We start from the raw sequence: 13,081 nt of genomic DNA, 5'->3' as shown, positions 1-13,081 counted from the left end.
TGTTCATGCAAATTAATCCGCCATCTTTGTTGGTTAATTTGCATACTCTCTCCTGATTGGCTGGTGACTGTAGCGGAGGGACAATTTACATGATTCTCTTTTATTATATAGGATAGCCAAGATTTGGAAGCAGCCCAAGTGTCCATAAGTAGATGAGTGGATAAAAAAGCTGTGGTACACTTACACAATGGAATACTACTCTGCTGTAAAAAGGGGAAAAAAAGTTACCCTTTGCAATAGCATGGATGGACCTGGAAAACATTATGCTAAGTGAAATACACCAGTCAGAGAAAGACAAGTACCATATGATTTCATTCATATGTGGAATTTAAGAACAAAGTGAACTATCAAGCAAAATAGAGACTGACTTATAGATAGAGAGCAAGAGACAGCTCTGGTAGTGGTAGTGGTCAGGTGCTGTGGGGTTAGAGGGATTGAGCAAAAAAGGAAAAGAAAAGGAGAACTCATGGAAATGGACAACAGTGTAGTGATGGTGGGGTAGGAAAAGAGGGAAGAGGGTTGAAGAGGGCATAGAGGGGATGGAAAAAACAAAATAAGATTTTTTTAAAAATCTACCTTTAGAAGTGAAAATGAGATATACAGTAATTTCTCCTATAGCATAGAACATGTTTCTTCCTTTTTAATTAAGAAACTGACATCTATCCACCATATGAGAGCAAGCTACATCCTCTTCTCTCCTTCAGTGCTCCAGAAACAGTGAACTTTTTTTTTTTTTTTTTTTTAGAAGAGCATTTCTCCTTTGTAGGCCTATACTTGTGGCAAAAAGTTAAGTACTTAACAAAAAGATCCCTGAAGAAAGGCTGAAGCAAGAAGGGAGTTAGCCTGGCTCACTTTTTCCCCTACCTGCAACATTTAGGGGTACTTAAGTAAGACAAAGTTATAGGCCTGCAGTGAGACAAAAGTGACCCTAAAGGATCAGATCAAAATCAGAAGTTAAGTGCAGAAATATGGAGGCGACAGCTCTATGAGGGGGAAGAACTGTAAGAGTCTCTGGGGAATGCACTGAGGTTCCAAAGGAACTAGAAGTTACCCCTTGGGAAGAAGTGCTACCAGGGGTATGTCCCATAAGGCTGGGACATCTTCATACTGAATCCTCAACTTCTACTCAAATCTCTAAGTCTGTTAAGGATATAGAAGTATACTATCAATTTAAGAGCTATCAGAATGTTACTTACAGGGTTGCTTTTCAACTGCATCAATGATCTTTTCCAGTGCATCTTCAAGCTCTACTTCACTGATAGACTGAAGAGCTTCTGTGAGGTACTTAATAGCTTCACTGATAAGAGATAGAAAGAAAAGATGAGGCAGGTCATTGGTAATTAAGGCTAAAAGTTTTATGACAAAATGGCAAACGCTCATCAAAATGGCATTGAAATTAAGATCCACTCACTCTCTGCAGGAGTACCCACCTTTCCTGCACTTTCTAAACAAATTATTCCTTCTATCCCCTGTCAACATAACCGTTATTTATTTATTTATTTATTTATTTATTTATTTAATAGCAAAGGTGGAAATTTATTGAAGAACAAGTACAGACTCCCATGTGGAGAGGGGAAAGAATCTCACAGCACAGACTCCCACGTGAGGAGGGGAAAGAGTCCCAACCTAACTGTTCTTAAAGCCCCAAATCACACCCTCCTTTTAAGAACCCTTCCTAGCCCAGCCAGTGCTGCTCAGCAGTTAAGCGTTGACCCAGGAACCAAGAGGTTGCCGGTTTGATTCCTGGTCAGGGCATATGCCTGGATTGCAGGTTTGATCCCCAGTAGGAGGGGTGCAGCAGGCAGCCGATTGATGATGTCCCTCTCTCATTGATGTTTCTATCTCTCTATCCTTCTCCCTTCCTCTCTCTCTAAAAATCTATACTAATAAAAGGGTAGTAAGCTAATTAGACTGGCAGTCTTCCAGACGACCTTCAGGACGTCCTTCCCGACAAAGCCGGGCCCAGGCAAAGCCGCCTGCCTGCGGTCCCGGGTGCCAGCGCCTGCGGCTGCAGCCCAGGAGATAGAGAAAAGCCTACCACCTGGGAGATGGAGAAAAGCCGTCAGCCCCTTGGTCCCAGGCGTCAGCACCTATGGCCCTGGAGACAAAGAAAAGCCGCCTGCCCTGCAGTCCTGGGCAGTGCCAGCGGCCCGGGAGACAGAGAAAAGCCGCCTGCCCTGCAGTCCTGGGCAGTGCCAGCGGCCCAGGAGACAGAGAAAAGCCACCTGCCCCACGGTCCTGGGTATCTGCGGCCAGCTGGAGGAGGGAATCCTGGTCCTGGGTGTGGGGCCGAGGCAGAGGCAGTTAGGGGCGATCAGGCAGGCAGGCAGAGGGGTTAGGGGCTATCAGACAGGCAGGTGAGCGGTTAGGATCCAGCAGTCCCAGATTGCTAGAGGCATGTCTGGTTGCCGGTTTAGGCCTCAATCCTTGTGGACATCCCCCGAGGGGTCCTGGATTGGGAAGGGTGCAGGCTGAGCTGAGGGATCCCCCACCCATGCACAAATTTTGTGCACCAGGCCTCTAGTCAATAATAATAAAAAATATTTTTTAAAAAATAGAAGTCTTCCTAGACCAGCACTACCTGCTGCAATCTCTCCTTCCTTCTGAAATTGTTAAAAAGCTTACTATGCCCAGCAGTATGGCTCAGTGGTTGAGCATCAACCTATGAACCAGGAGGTCGAGGTTTGATTCCTGGTCAGGGCACATGCCCGGGTTGCGGGCTGTATCCCCAGTAGGGGGTATGCAGGAGGCAGATGATCAATGATTCTCTCATCATTGATGTTTCTATCTCTCTCTCCCTCTCCCCTCCTTTCTGAAATCAATAAAAAATCTGTGTTTTTAAAAAGCTCACTTATATTTACCTGAGATTTGATACATTACATTAGCTTTGTACAATTTCTTACCATACTCTCAAGGCAGGACTTCATTTGTTTCGGTGTTCTGAACATAACAGCCTTACTTAAGCAACATTCATATTAAATTACATGAATCTCTCCAACAACAACAAAAAACTCAATAAAGCTGAAATTTTTAAAAAATTACATGAATCTCTGATATAAATACCAATAGTGCTCAGAATGAACACTTTGCACTTAAACAATTAGCTAATTACATACCATTCTGTATTTGTAGCACACAACTTTACACTTTATGTCAATACTATTGTTTAACTGATCACACTAATTATTCTATATCTTGGATTGCTTATTGATTGTTTCATATGTAAGTGTTTCATATTTATTATAGATGATACTCCTTGAGAATTGAAACTGTATCATCCTTTGGCAGAGTGCTAAGCACACTAAAGGTGGCCCATAAATATTTGATGTTGAGTCCCTAAAATCACACACATTTTGGGACAGCTCTAAGGATAGAAGCCCATAAAATGTATAGTATCTAGCCCTGCCAAATCTCATTAGGCTCATCCAGTGGCTCTGATTTTTCTGGCCTTCTCCTGCCGCATAGTCTTAAATGGTCATTTCCTCCCACTCATTTCTTCACCTAGTCAAGTCCTGCTCATCCTTTAACACTCACTCAAACCAGTTCTTCAATAAAGCCCTTCCTTGACTCTAGAGCCATTTATACAAACCTGATTATACGCTATTTCAACACATCTTTCCTTGGATACTTTTCACAATTGATGTTAAATAATTGTGAATTATTTAATATTCATGGTAGCCAGACTTCTAAGATGACCCCCTAATAATCCATGCTTCCTGGTATTCACATCCATGTGCAATCCCCTCCCCTTAACTGGAGGCTGAACTTAGTGACTTTCCTGACCACAGAATAAAGCACAAGTGATATTGTAATTTTAAAAGTAATATTTTGTAAGTGACAAGAATGTCACATGATTAGGTTATAAAAGAGTGTGGTTTCCCGGCCCCCGTGAGGTAGGGACGACCCCGGTGAGGTTGAAACAGCCCCCGTGAGGTAGGGACGACCCCAGTCAGGTTGAAACGGCCCCGGTGTCGTAGGGACAACTCCGGTCAGGTTGAAACAGCCCCGGTGTGGTAGGGACAACCCCGGTGAGGTTGAAACGGCCCCCGTGAGGTAGGGACGACCCCAGTCAGGTCGAAACGGCCCCGGCGTGGTAGGGACAACCCCGGTCTGGTTGAAACGGCCCCCGTGAGGTAGGGACGACCCCGGTGAGGTTGAAACAGCCCCCGTGAGGTAGGGACGACCCCAGTCAGGTCGAAACGGCCCCGGCGTGGTAGGGACAACCCCGGTCAGGTTGAAACGGCCCCCGTGAGGTAGGGACGACCCCGGTGAGGTTGAAACAGCCCCCGTGAGGTAGGGACGACCCCAGTCAGGTCGAAACGGCCCCGGCGTGGTAGGGACAACCCCGGTCAGGTTGAAACGGCCCCGGCGTGGTAGGGACAACCCCGGTGAGGTTGAAACGGCCCCCGTGAGGTAGGGACGACCCCGGTGAGGTTGAAACGGCCCTGGTGAGGCTCAGACGGCCCTGGTGAGGTTGAGACTGCTCCAGTGAGGTTGGGACAAATAAAGGGGACCAGTATGGACTGATGAACAGGTGTAGATACAGAAGCAGAGCAACATTGAACAGAATGTTAAACTACAATGGGGAGCCTGGGGAGGGTTGGGGGGGGGATTAAGAGACCAACTGAAGGACTTATATGCATGCATATAAGATTAACCAATGGACACAAGACACGGGACGGGGGGGGGGCGGGGGGGTAGGGGCCGAGGGAATGTCATGGGGGGGAAAAAGGAGACATATGTAACACTCTTTGTAATACTTTAAGAAATAAAAATTATTATAAAAAAAAAAAAAAAAAAAAAAGAGTGTGGTTTCCATCTTGAGAGCAGACTCTCTCTTGCTGAGTTTGATGAAGCAAGCTTCGGTGTTGGGGAGGCCCAAATGGCAAGGAACTGAGGGCGTCCTCCCACTGACAGCCAGCAAGGACGGAGGCCCCCAGTCCAGCCATCCTGCAGGAACTGAACACTGCCAAGCACTGAATGAGCCTGGAAGCGAATCCTACCCAGCTGACATGGGAGATAGTCCCAACTTGACCACAGCCCTGTGAGTGCCCTGAAGCTGAGGACCCAGTTAAGCCTGCTTAAATTACCGACCAGAGGAGAATGTGAGAAAGTCTGTGTGTGCTGTTTTAAGCTTCTAAGTTTTGGGATAGTTTGTTATGCAGCATAAATAACTAATATACCATCTGCCCCAAGCACCATAGTATCTTACTCTCTCCTACTCCCTTGCCCCAGCACAGTGTTTTGCAGCTCATAGATTTCAGTGTATTTCTGACTGAATGAATGATAGCTTAATATTCAAATTCTAAGTGAAAAGAAAGAAAAATTGATCATATTTTTAAAATGCCAGGAATCAACGAAAAACAATTCATTATTTTCTCCCAGAGCATATCCACTCTTGCCCTTGTTCACCACTAAGACAAAGGCAAAATTAAAAGTCCCATAAAACGTATCCTTACAAAAACAAACAAAAAACTCTTTACACACAAGTTGTAATGAAAACCTGGTACAGAAAAGTATATCCCATCTGGAGGTATTAAAATAAGTAAACACTGTATTTTCTTCCTCCCTTCCTCCCTTCCTTGCTTTTTAAAGCAGATTTGAAGAAGAACCAAGATGGCGGCGTAGGGAGCGGACCTGTGTGTGCTGCTCTCTCACAGCATCATTGAAACTATCAACTATGAAGTAAACAACCGCCACTCAGAACCATGGGGAAGTTGGCCCAGTGGGAGATCTACAACTGGAGGAAAAGAAAGAAGCGCAGTGAGACCGAGTGGGAGCTACGGAGGCACCAAAACCAGAGGTACGCAGTCACACGCCACGCGGGCTGCAAATGGATTCTCGGTTTTTTACGAACCCTCGAATCCTCTGGGCTTGCTTGGGGTGGGTCTCTGAGGCCTCAGATCCCACAGGGAGAGGCGGCCACGGCCTTGCAGTGGTCGGAGAGCGAGGGAAGCTCTGATACGCGGCGGCTCGCCGGCACCGAGGGACAAGAAGTCCTGGTGTCCCGGGGAGGCGAGGGGCGCGGAGACGCCGCCATCGCTATTTCATCCATGCTGGTGACTCCCTGTGACCCCGCCCTACCCTCAGGGCTGTGCCAGAGGCACAAGAGGGAATGACTGTGCTTTTACAAACTCTCAAATCCACTGAGCTGGTTCAGGCGGGTCTCTGAGGCCCCAGGCCCCAAGGCGAGAGACGGCACGGCCTTCCAGCAGTCAGGAAGCGAGGGAGGCTCTGGCGCTCGGCTGCTCGCCGGCATTGGGGGACGCAAAGTCCTGGTGTCCTGGATAGGCAAGGGGCCACTGAGTCTCCGCCCCGGCGACTCCCTGTGATCCCGCCCTACGCAATTTACATTCCCATCTGGGCTGGGCCAGACCCACAAGTAGAAGCGCCTTTTCTTCTGCAAACTTTCAAATCCACTGAGCTGGTTCAGGCGGGATCATGAAGCACCAGACCCTACGGGGAGAGGCAGCACGGCCTTGCAGCCATCAGAAAGCGAGGGAGACTCTGTTGCACAGCTGCTCGCCGGCACTGGGGGACACAAAGCCCTGGCAGAGAGTCAAGGGGCCGCGGAGACTCAGCCAGTGCTATTTGCTCCGCCATGGCGACTCCCTGAGTCTCAGCCTTAATCAATTTACATCCCCATCCAAGCTGTGCCAGGTGCACAAAAAGACCCACCTGCGCTTTTGCAGCCTATCCCAACAAATTGCAGACTTCAACTGCTCGCAGCCATGAGAGACACACTCAAGAAGCAGACCCAGGAGAACCAGGATGGCGGCATAAGGAAGAGACCTGTGCGTGCTACCTCGCACAACAACATCGAAACTACCAAATATCAGACAAACACCTATCATACAGAACCATGGGAAACTTGGCCCAGTGGAAGCTCTACAACTGGAAGGAGAGAAAGAACATTGAGACTGAGTAAGATGTGACACCAAGTACAGAGCCCAACCCAACAAACTGCAGATTTCAACTCCTCGCATAGAAAGAAGCGCATAGAGACTGAGTAGGATGTGCTGAAGCACCAAGTACAGAGCCCATCCCAGCAGGCTGCAGATTTCAGCTCCTTACATCTGGGAGGGACGCAATCGGGGGGCAGAGTCGGGTCCGGGGCCGGCCAGGGCTGGGCCTGACTCGGCCGGCACTGTGGAACTGCTGTACCAGCAAGCGCACAAACATGCCCACTGGTCCCAGTCTCTGGTGGGGCGCTGCGGGACAGCAGACAGGCAATCTGTGCACTTGGTGGAGGACAGGAGCGCTGGATGTGCAACCACCAGGAATACCTGGAGATTTTGTCTAGTGGGGAGCCGCCGGCAGGGGACAAAGGGCCAAACTTCCTGTTTCCCCGGTAAGGCTGGGATGGCCCCGGTGAGGTTGAAACGGTCCCGGTGTGGTAGGGACGACCCCGGTCAGGTCGAAACGGCCCCGGTGTGGTAGGGACGACCCCGGCGAGGTTGAAACAGCCCCCGTGAGGTAGGGACGACCCCAGTCAGGTCGAAACGGCCCCGGCGTGGTAGGGACAACCCCGGTTAGGTTGAAACGGCCCCCGTGAGGTAGGGACGACCCCAGTCAGGTCGAAACGGCCCCGGTGTGGTAGGGACGACCCCGGTGAGGTTGAAACAGCCCCCGTGAGGTAGGGACGACCCCAGTCAGGTCGAAACGGCCCCGGCGTGGTAGGGACAACCCCGGTCAGGTTGAAACGGCCCCCGTGAGGTAGGGACGACCCCGGTGAGGTTGAAACAGCCCCCGCGAGGTAGGGACGACCCCAGTCAGGTCGAAACGGCCCCGGCGTGGTAGGGACAACCCCGGTCAGGTTGAAACGGCCCCCGTGAGGTAGGGACGACCCCAGTCAGGTCGAAACGGCCCCGGTGTGGTAGGGACAACTCCGGTCAGGTTGAAACAGCCCCGGTGTGGTAGGGACAACCCCGGTGAGGTTGAAACAGCCCCCGTGAGGTAGGGACGACCCCAGTCAGGTCGAAACGGCCCCGGCGTGGTAGGGACAACCCCAGTCAGGTTGAAACGGCCCCCGTGAGGTAGGGACGACCCCGGTGAGGTTGAAACAGCCCCCGCGAGGTAGGGACGACCCCAGTCAGGTCGAAACGGCCCCGGCGTGGTAGGGACAACCCCGGTCAGGTTGAAACGGCCCAGGTGTGGTAGGGACAACCCCGGTCAGGTTGAAACAGCCCCGGTGTGGTAGGGACAACCCCGGTGAGGTTGAAACGGCCCCCGTGAGGTAGGGACGACCCCAGTCAGGTCGAAACGGCCCCGGCGTGGTAGGGACAACCCCGGTCAGGTTGAAACGGCCCCCGTGAGGTAGGGACGACCCTGGTGAGGTTGAAACAGCCCCCGTGAGGTAGGGACGACCCCAGTCAGGTCGAAACGGCCCCGGCGTGGTAGGGACAACCCCGGTCAGGTTGAAACGGCCCCGGTGTGGTAGGGACAACCCCGGTGAGGTTGAAACAGCCCCGGTGTGGTAGGGACAACCCCGGTGAGGTTGAAACGGCCCCCGTGAGGTAGGGACGACCCCAGTCAGGTCGAAACGGCCCCGGTGTGGTAGGGACGACCCCGGTGAGGTTGAAACAGCCCCCGTGAGGTAGGGACGACCCAGTCAGGTCGAAACGGCCCCGGCGTGGTAGGGACAACCCCGGTCAGGTTGAAACGGCCCCCGTGAGGTAGGGACGACCCCGGTGAGGTTGAAACGGCCCCCGTGAGGTAGGGATGACCCCAGTCAGGTCGAAACGGCCCCGGTGTGGTAGGGACGACCCCGGTGAGGTTGAAACAGCCCCCGTGAGGTAGGGACGACCCCAGTCAGGTCGAAACGGCCCCGGCGTGGTAGGGACAACCCCGGTCAGGTTGAAACGGCCCCCGTGAGGTAGGGACGACCCCAGTCAGGTCGAAACGGCCCCGGTGTGGTAGGGACAACTCCGGTCAGGTTGAAACAGCCCCGGTGTGGTAGGGACAACCCCGGTGAGGTTGAAACGGCCCCCGTGAGGTAGGGACGACCCCAGTCAGGTCGAAACGGCCCCGGCGTGGTAGGGACAACCCCAGTCAGGTTGAAACGGCCCCCGTGATGTAGGGACGACCCCGGTGAGGTTGAAACAGCCCCCGTGAGGTAGGGACGACCCCAGTCAGGTCGAAACGGCCCCGGCGTGGTAGGGACAACCCCGGTCAGGTTGAAACGGCCCCCGTGAGGTAGGGACGACCCCGGTGAGGTTGAAACAGCCCCCGTGAGGTAGGGACGACCCCAGTCAGGTCGAAACGACCCCGGCGTGGTAGGGACAACCCCGGTCAGGTTGAAACGGCCCCCGTGAGGTAGGGACGACCCCGGTGAGGTTGAAACAGCCCCCGCGAGGTAGGGACGACCCCAGTCAGGTCGAAACGGCCCCGGCGTGGTAGGGACAACCCAGGTCAGGTTGAAACAGCCCCGGTGTGGTAGGGACAACCCCGGTGAGGTTGAAACGGCCCCCGTGAGGTAGGGACGACCCCAGTCAGGTCGAAACGGCCCCGGCGTGGTAGGGACAACCCCAGTCAGGTTGAAACGGCCCCCGTGAGGTAGGGACGACCCCGGTGAGGTTGAAACAGCCCCCGTGAGGTAGGGACGACCCCAGTCAGGTCGAAACGGCCCCGGCGTGGTAGGGACAACCCCGGTCAGGTTGAAACGGCCCCCGTGAGGTAGGGACGACCCCGGTGAGGTTGAAACAGCCCCCGTGAGGTAGGGACGACCCCAGTCAGGTCGAAACAGCCCCGGCGTGGTAGGGACAACCCAGGTCAGGTTGAAACGGCCCCCGTGAGGTAGGGATGACCCCAGTCAGGTCGAAACGGCCCCGGTGTGGTAGGGACAACTCCGGTCAGGTTGAAACAGCCCCGGTGTGGTAGGGACAACCCCGGTGAGGTTGAAACGGCCCCCGTGAGGTAGGGACGACCCCAGTCAGGTCAAAACGGCCTCGGCGTGGTAGGGACAACCCCGGTCAGGTTGAAACGGCCCCCGTGAGGTAGCGACGACCCCAGTCAGGTCGAAACGGCCCCGGTGTGGTAGGGACAACCCCGGTCAGGATGAAACAGCCCCGGTGTGGGAGCGACAACCCCAGTCAGGTTGAAACGGCCCTGGTGTGGTAGGGACGACCCCGGTGAGGTTGAAACGGCCCCCGTGAGGTAGGGACGACCCCAGTCAGGTCGAAACGGCCCCGGCGTGGTAGGGACAACCCAGGTCAGGTTGAAACGGCCCCCGTGAGGTAGGGACGACCCCAGTCAGGTCAAAACGGCCTCGGCGTGGTAGGGACAACCCCGGTCAGGTTGAAACGGCCCCCGTGAGGTAGCGACGACCCCAGTCAGGTCGAAACGGCCCCGGTGTGGTAGGGACAACCCCGGTCAGGATGAAACAGCCCCGGTGTGGGAGCGACAACCCCAGTCAGGTTGAAACGGCCCTGGTGTGGTAGGGACGACCCCGGTGAGGTTGAAACGGCCCCCGTGAGGTAGGGACGACCCCAGTCAGGTCGAAACGGCCCCGGCGTGGTAGGGACAACCCAGGTCAGGTTGAAACGGCCCCCGTGAGGTAGGGACGACCCCAGTCAGGTCGAAACGGCCCCGGTGTGGTAGGGACAACTCCGGTCAGGTTGAAACAGCCCCGGTGTGGTAGGGACAACCCCGGTGAGGTTGAAACGGCCCCCGTGAGGTAGGGACGACCCCAGTCAGGTCGAAACGGCCCCGGCGTGGTAGGGACAACCCCGGTCAGGTTGAAACGGCCCCCGTGAGGTAGCGACGACCCCAGTCAGGTCGAAACGGCCCCGGTGTGGTAGGGACAACCCCGGTCAGGATGAAACAGCCCCGGTGTGGGAGCGACAACCCCAGTCAGGTTGAAACGGCCCTGGTGTGGTAGGGACGACCCCGGTGAGGTTGAAACGGCCCCCGTGAGGTAGGGACGACCCCGGTGAGGTTGAAACGGCCCTGGTGAGGCTCAGACGGCCCTGGTGAGGTTGAGACTACTCCAGTGAGGTTGGGACAAATAAAGGGGACCAGTATGGACTGATGAACAGGTGTAGATACAGAAGCAGAGCAACATGGAACAGAATGTTAAACTACAATGGGGAGCCTGGGGAGGGTTGGGGGGGGATTAAGAGACCAACTGAAGGACTTATATGCATGCATATAAGATTAACCAATGGACACAAGACACGGGGCGGGGGGGGGGGCGGGGGGTAGGGGCCGGGGGAATGTCATGGGGGGGAAAAAGGAGACATATGTAATACTCTTTGTAATACTTTAAAAAAATAAAATAAAATAAAATAAAAAAAAAAAAATAAAGCAGATTTAACAAGAAAAATCTTCGAAAGCTTCGTTCTGTAGGTCCTAGAAAACACTGATATGGCCAGGAAACCTATCAGAGAAGTTCTAAAGGAAATCAAGGAAGGAAGGAAGGAAAGAGAAAGGAGAGAAAAGAGAAGAGGAGGAGAGAAAAAGAAAAAGAAAGACCCAGGAGACCTAGGCACAGCTTGCAGCCTACCCAGTGTTTAACGCTCAGGAACTGTCTATGGTCCGGAATCGGGAAGGCTGGCTGGGCCTACTTTCTGCAACAATATCAGCTGACAGCTGCTGAGGGCACAGAAGCGTCCTGGTCTCTAATTGCTGTCTCAGGGACGCCCGCCAGCGCCGCCAGGATTCCCACTCCGCAGAGGCGGAGACTTGGGGTGGGGGGAGGGGGGTTGGTGGGGAGTTGGGTGGGTGGGGTGGAGTGGGGTGGGGAATTGGAGGGGGGCGCTGAGGGTGGGGTGGGGGTGAAGGTGGGATGAGGGTAGGGGTGGGGTGGTGGGGGTAGGGGTAGAGGGGTGGGGGTGGGATGGGGGTAGGGGTGTGGTGGGAGGGTGGGGGGGTGGGTGTGGAGGTGGGGGTGGCAGTCACGGTGCTAACAAGCCGCTGCTGCGACTCCGATAGCCCCTGCTCGGCACGGGCAGGAGGGGACCCTCGAACCCGGGAGAAACTCTTCGACTCTGCCAACCTCAGAGAGACCTACGAAGGCATCGCAACCTGCCCGCCGTGTCCCAAAAGCACTTTGTTTCTTAGGACTTTCTTGTAGTTGTTATTAATCCTCACCCAGGGCTACTGTTCTCCATTGGTTTTTATGGAGAGTGAAGGGAGGGGGTGGGGAGAGAGAGCGGGGTCCAGCAGGTGAGACAGACGCATCGATTGGCTGCCTCCCCACGCCCCCGGCCGCCCAGGGACCGAGCCTGCCACCGCGGTGCGCGCCGAGACCGGAATCGAACCGGGTCGAACCCTTCAGGCCGCGGGCCGGCGCTCTAACCACTGAGCCGGTGGCTGGGGCCGCTTCTTAGAACTTTTTAAGGGTCTCTGTCATTTAAGGTGGAGCCCCCTCCCGCTGCCCGGAAGGTCCAGAGGCCCCGCGCCGCCGGAGTGTGACCCAGGCTCCCCCCCGCCCGGCCTGCCCACTGCGCGGCCCACTCACCCCCTGAGCAGCAAGCCGCGCAGCTTGAAGGCAGAGAGGGCCCGGCTCCGCAACCGCTCCGGCGCCATGTTCGCGTTTTCGCGCCACGGCTGCGGCCCCGCCCCGCCCTCGTGGCCCCGCCCCTTCCCGGTGCGCCCCGGCCCCGCCCCTCGTGGCCCCGCCCCTTCCCGGTGCGCCCGGCCCCGCCCCCTCTTGGCCCCGCCCCTTCCCGGTGCGCCCGTCTCCGCCGCGGGGCCCGAGCCCCTGGCGGACTCCCTGCACCTCGTTTCCGTGCGCGGAGAGCGCGGCGGCGCCCGGTGCCTGGCGCTGCAGTCCCGAGCGGTGCCGGCCGAAGGAGGCGAGGACTCGAGCTCCTGTGTCGCCCCCGACGGAAGGAGAGTGCCTTCCCGAGTCTGCCTGGGCGTGTGCTGGCCCCGCTTATCCCGATCCGTCCCGGAGCCGCTCCCAGCGCTGCCCTCGGCCTTCCAGCACTCCGTCGGGCTCGCCCCGACCCGGGGTCCGGTTACACAGGCCCTGGAAGTACGCCAAGGCGCCACTTGGTTTTCCCCGACATTCACTCGAAATAGCTAAAAACCACCATCATGCATTCCCAACCCGCCCACTTTTTATTTAAAAGTTGAG

At 55.2% G+C, this 13,081-nt stretch overlaps 2 protein-coding genes across 4 annotated transcripts in view; one reads left to right on the top strand and one right to left on the bottom strand.

Moving 5' to 3' along the window:
• Positions 1-12,537, bottom strand: part of POLE2 (DNA polymerase epsilon 2, accessory subunit) — a 44,352-nt gene extending 31,815 nt beyond the window's left edge. The window contains exons 1-2 of one of the 3 annotated variants that reach the window (XM_070431424.1): positions 12,461-12,537; positions 1,197-1,297 (exon numbers count right to left, since the gene is read on the bottom strand). In XM_070431424.1, coding sequence (XP_070287525.1) covers positions 1,197-1,297; positions 12,461-12,528 — 169 coding nt within the window. In that variant the 5' untranslated portion in view covers positions 12,529-12,537. Of the gene's footprint in view, positions 1-576; positions 946-1,196; positions 1,298-11,503; positions 11,560-12,460 lie in introns of those variants that run through there. The other 2 variants (XM_070431442.1, XM_070431434.1) reach the window with 2 other exon arrangements.
• Positions 1-13,081, top strand: part of KLHDC1 (kelch domain containing 1) — a 114,456-nt gene that overhangs the window by 19,327 nt on the left and 82,048 nt on the right. The gene's annotated exons all lie outside the window — the stretch shown is intronic.

Source organism: Myotis yumanensis, unplaced genomic scaffold (assembly GCF_028538775.1).
Source record: "Myotis yumanensis isolate MYYU_CA2020_CCGP unplaced genomic scaffold, mMyoYum1.0.hap1 SCAF_1, whole genome shotgun sequence".
Classification (NCBI taxonomy): Eukaryota; Metazoa; Chordata; class Mammalia; order Chiroptera; family Vespertilionidae; genus Myotis; species Myotis yumanensis.
The sequence above is the reverse complement of the archived record's forward strand: the minus strand, read 5'-3'. Positions and strand labels throughout refer to the sequence as shown.